The sequence below is a fragment of the Octopus bimaculoides genome, chromosome 21 (genome assembly GCF_001194135.2).
Source record: "Octopus bimaculoides isolate UCB-OBI-ISO-001 chromosome 21, ASM119413v2, whole genome shotgun sequence".
Taxonomy (NCBI): domain Eukaryota; kingdom Metazoa; phylum Mollusca; class Cephalopoda; order Octopoda; family Octopodidae; genus Octopus; species Octopus bimaculoides.
In genome coordinates, this window is record NC_069001.1 from 4,692,513 (window position 1) to 4,698,254 (window position 5,742).

At 39.6% G+C, this 5,742-nt stretch overlaps 1 protein-coding gene across 6 annotated transcripts in view; it reads right to left on the minus strand.

The window, feature by feature from the left end:
* Window positions 1–5,742, minus strand: part of LOC106868625 (monocarboxylate transporter 12) — a 57,075-nt gene that overhangs the window by 923 nt on the left and 50,410 nt on the right. For all 6 annotated transcript variants that reach the window (XM_014913971.2, XM_014913969.2, XM_014913970.2 and 3 more), the window contains one exon: window positions 2,627–4,556. In XM_014913971.2, the coding sequence (XP_014769457.1) occupies window positions 2,627–4,400 (1,774 nt within the window). In that variant the 5' untranslated portion in view covers window positions 4,401–4,556. The remainder of the gene's footprint in view (window positions 1–2,626; window positions 4,557–5,742) is intronic.

Sequence of the window (5,742 nt, forward strand, 5' to 3'; positions counted from 1 at the left end):
TATATATATATATATGGGAGAATATACAAAAAATAACAACAGACGAGGACAGGTGGTGTAAATAACAAAAGTATATATTAGTATGACGCTCGGGAATACGGAAAGTCTTTGACGTATATACAAATATATATATATTTGTATGTATATATATATACACATATAAACGTATATATTTGTGTGTGTGCGTATATGTTTGTTCCCCTGCCATCACTTGACAATCGATGTTGGTGTGTTTATGTCTCCGTAACGTAGTGGTTCAGCTAAAGAGACTGATAGAATAAGTACTAGGCTTACACCTTTTGAGGCGGTGCTCCAGCATGGCTGCAGTCAAATGACTGAAACAAGTAAAAGACAGTAAAAGAACAAAATATTGGATTTTTGAAATCTTGACACCAGGTCAGCAATTTCCCAGCAGCAGGTAAGTTGATTACATCGACCCCAATATTCAACTGATACTTATTTTATTGGCCCCAGAAAGGATGAAAGGCAAAGTAGACCTGGGCAGAATTTGAACTCCGAACATGAAGACTGATGGAATGTCACTTGGCATTTTGCTTGGCATGCTATCAATTCTGCCAGTTGGCCATCTTGTTTCAAATTTTGGCAGAAGGCTAGCAATTTTGTGGAAGGAGTTATGTCAGTTATATTGACCCCAGTGTTCAATTGGTACCTATTTTATTGACCCCGAAAGGATGAAAGGCAAAGCAGACCTCGGCGGAATTTGAACTCAGAATATAAAGACAGATGAAATGCCTCTAAGCATATTGCATGGTGCAGTAACGATTCTGCCAGCTCACGGTCTTATGGAAGTATAATATTATGAACAGAAACCATCAAATAAAACACACTTGTGGCACATTGTTTGTAAAGACAAGATGAAGTTGTACATCAGTTATTACAATGGGAAACGGGTTTTGTGGTGAAAGACGAAGAGACTAAACTTGAGAAAGGGAAATATTGTTTCGGAGATGACAGAGAACAAGGAAGTGTGAATATGTTGGTCAGTCAGATCCAATTACTCTCGGCATGACAAGAGAGATTTATAACCAACAGCTGTGTAATGACTGAACAAGGCCAAATTGAATAAGATATTCATGTAGCCATGTGTGTGTGTATTGAACTGAGGGTGTGTGCAAGTAGCTGAAAGAAGAACTAGAAGTATGGAAGGATAGCAGCAACAGAATACACTACAGGTCTATGATAAAAGATTACATTTTTTTCTTATACTACATACATTTATTAGGACATATTAAACATCCCTATACATCCTCTTTCTATCTCTACAAGGAAAACTAAAGTACAAACCAAAATTGCATTTAATAGAAAGAAATTAGTGGCATTCTAAGGCAGGATTTGTTTTATCTTTATTAATCCACTTAAAATTTCTCATAAAAATAAACTCCACATTTTTCAATGCACCAAACTCAAAATGTTTTCTTTGTGGGTTTTTTTCTTGTAACAAGTTGTCTTAATGTTGGCATTTTATGAGTGGTATTAAAGGAAAATTAAAACAAATTGGTACAAATATACAAATGAATATATATGTCAGGAATGGCAAGTGTATGAATTAATACAAAAACTGCTGAGTGGTGAACTAGTTTGAAGTCTGCAAGATTCAGAACTAACCAGACATACATTGTGTACCACTGTTGTGTGAGGTTATGAAAACAGAAGAAAATGTAACATTAGAAACTAAATTAGAAGTGTTATGGAGATTCAACGATGGATAGAGTGCTTTTGATATTAGAAGAGCCTAATGGCATATGGTGGTAGTTGTATTGGGTGTGCTACCACACCCAATGGCACCAAATTTCAAGCATGGGTTTAACAAAAGTTTTCCATTAAGATTCCATGATGTGATAATTTAGTTTAGAAAGACATTGTCGGGTAGGTGTTAGAGGCTGGATCCAGTCAATTTGAATATAAAGCTTATGCATACGCTTGTACTTTGAGTAGGCCTATATGTTATAACTGGTTTATATTAAAGAATAAGGACATTGTGAGTTGGAATCAGAATCGGTACAGTTTTACCGACTCTGACTCCGACTCTAGCTATCCCTTGTTTTTGACTCCAACTCTATTCCACAACTCCAGCTCTGACTCCACAGCCCTGGTAATTATACCCTACAGTTGTTACATGATGAAAGGAGATATGTTAGATAATGTGACCCTAGACAAAAACTCTTAAAAAGACATGAGTGTCATGGGTGGAATTCCTGTGATCCTGCCATACAGACCTCACCAGTGCTGGTGCCATATAACAAGCATCCAGTCCACTCTATAAAGTGGTTGTCGTTAGGAAGGGCATCCAGCCATGAAAACTATGCTAAAACAGACCTCACCGGTGGTGGTACCATGTAGCAATCACCAAGTCCACTCTGCAAAGTGGTTGGCATTTAAGGAAGGGCATCCAAACATAAAGATCATGTAAAAAGAGACAGTGGAGCTTGGTGCAGTCCTCCGGCTAGCCAACTCCTGTCAAATCATCCAACCCATGCCAACATGGAAGATGGACGTTAAATGATGATAATGATGATGGACATAGGTTAGTCTAGTCAGGGATTACTTGGAGGTTAAACAACAACAACGACAATAACAGCACCATGAATAAAAAAGCAAAACTTACCAGCCACAGGTGGCCCCAACAGGTTTGCAATTCCTTGGTATAGAAGCATCAAACCATAAGCAGTGGTGAGGTTATCCAGTCCCAGGTATTCTACTAGCAGGATGGTACATAAAGAATTGTTGGCACTTGAAAAGAATCCAAATAATGCTGACACCGCACTCAAAGATCCGTAAGTCAGACACAGCGGCATGAAAATGATAGACACACCCGACAACATAGTAGAGACGGCATAGAGAAACGTCAATTGAGATTGGACTCTGTCGCCAGCAAATCCAAAAACGACTTGTCCAACAGTACTGACCAGTCCAAAGACAGAAATTAAATATGTAGCTTTCTGTTGCGGAATTCCTTTCTTCACACTTTGATCGACGATATATATGTATGGAATATCACTCCAGAAGAAAAATATAAAGTTTGATATGACAAATAAAATAAAGACGGGATGAGTGAGAATCGAACGATTAACCATCGTTCTTAGCAATTTCTTCATATGTTTACTGATATTTTGAGATTTGAGTATTTCACACCAGTCCAGGAAGTCACTGGTGTTGTCTTGGTCATTAACCGTTCCGACTAAATGTGAAATTTCTGGACAACTACTCGACTTCTGTTCGAGGGAAAGTTTGAGCAGGTTCCCTCGGTAAAAGATATCCTTCCGGTGAACAATATTCTGCTGGCTGCATGCTGAAGGCTTCTGTTTGGTAGCGGATGTCTTCTGCTGCCAGACATCTTTGTTTTTCTCCGGGAGAACATCCGACATGTAATACGGTCCGTTGACGATTTTATTTGTAGAAAAAGAATCGGGAAATGATGTTGTTTGCTTGACATTCGGTTCTCCGAGCACAACGCGAACATCACCGCCATGGTTTGTGCTGTTGCGCAGCTTATGAAAGACTTCGTGTGAAAGACTGGCTCTTTTCAGCTGTATATACGTAGGTAATTGAACAACTGAGTTTGACACGGTTAAATTTGCCATATCGGAATCATATGTTAATTGAGCATCATAACTTCGGGATGAAAATCCCTCATCTAAAGTGGAATTCAACAGGGTATTTCGTTTTGAGATCTTTGATAAGTTATCCATTGCTGTTTTATCGTGGTTTTTCTTGCTGTTATATTTTAGCGGCCTCAGTAAGGCGCCACACACTATCACATTGGAGACGATGCCACCAAGAACCAACATGGTGCCCCTCCAGCCATACAAATCAATCAAGTATTCGAGCAAGGGGGCAAAAACGGAGGTACCGATTCCCGATCCGCAAACCGAGAGCCCCGTTGCAAGAGCCCGTTTCTTCTCAAAGTAAAACGACACACTGACGATTGAGGTGACGTAACTGATGGACATACCAAAACCAGCGAGAAAGCCAAACGTAAAGCACAACATTTCAATCGAATTTACAAATGCACTGATGATTATTCCCGTTGTAGAAACGATCCCACCAAAAATAGTCATCTTCCGACATCCGAATTTCGTGGTGAGGGCACCAGCCAGGGGTCCACAGATGAGCGAAACCCCGACAAACACAGACCCTACCCATGATGTTTTACTTTTGCTCTGACCAAACGTCTGCAGGAGTTCTGTGAAAAATACCCCAAAGGAATAAGCGCAGCCGTCGGCGATAACATTCAGCAGAAAAGACGAGAACAGGACCATCCATCCCCAGCCGCCATCTGGCGACTGCGCATAGATGCTGTTCTCGGAATCGGTGGAATCACAGAAGCTACTTCTTAAAGGTTCGTTATTACCATCTTTTGGTTCGTCACTGTCCGACATAATAAGGAATTAGAACTAAAGAATTCTGCTAAATATATAGTAAAAATTGAAGACAAACATAACTTTGTCATAGGTCTGTGTAGGTGTAAAATGCTGTCAATTCTGTCGATGGGTTTTTTACTGTTAGCCATACGAATCCAACACAGCAAAGGAAACCTGAAACGAGAAGGGAAAAAAATAATTAATTAGAAATTAAAATAAAATAAAATAAAATCAATCAAAAATGAAAAATTTAGAATAAAAAGAAATCTGGTGCAGGTATCGCTGGGTGGTAAGAAGCTTGCTTTCCAACTATGTGGTTCTGGGTTCAATCCCACTTCATGACACCAGTGTTCGACTGTTTTTGGTGCAGCCCCCCCCCCCCAAAAAAAAGACCCTGGTTTGGGATCTGACTTGGATATTAAAAAAAAAATGCTGAGAACCACAGACCTAGGGTCTGTCAAGTAAACTCCCACAGAAATAAGACTGCAGTAATTACGAAGGGCATGTGCCCTCCCCCACTCTCTCACTCACTCTCTTGGCTGTGTTTTCTGGCCTACAAGGGTTATGCTGAGAGAAGGCCCCTTCATTCACACATCATCCAGAAAATTCCACTGGTGGAGTGGGGTGAGGTAGGAGCATTTCTGGAATCATCGCTCACTCCGGATATGAGCCACTACCACCATCAGGATACTTTGAGAGGTGGTGGAGCTATACTCAACACTGCTACCACTCAGGACAGAGTAAGGACTGGTGGAGCTATACTTAACACTACCATCACCAGCGCCAGCACTACCACCACCACCATCACTCAGGAAAGAGGGAAGGTGGTGGAGCTATACTCAATGCCACCACCACTCAGGATAGATGGAGGACTGGTACCACTTTTCAGGATAGATGGAGGACTGATGGAGTTATACTCAACACCATCACCACCACCACCACCACTCAGGATAGCATGAAGGGGATGTAGCTGTACTCAACACGAACACCATCATCATCACCACTGAAGATACAGTGAGAGTTGATGGAGCTATGTACAATTAAACAAAACCTGAACACACTAACACACATACAAACATGTACACACACACACACACACCTAGCAGTAATGTAGGATAATGTCTAACCTAATTCTTTCACAGTTTATTTACTCTCTCTCATACATACATGTGTGTGTATATATGCATACATACATCTATATATATACATATATATATATATATATATATATATATATACACACACACATATATATATATACATATATATATATATACATATACATATATACATATACATATATATGCATATATATCTATCTATCTATCTATCTATATCTATATATATATATATATATATA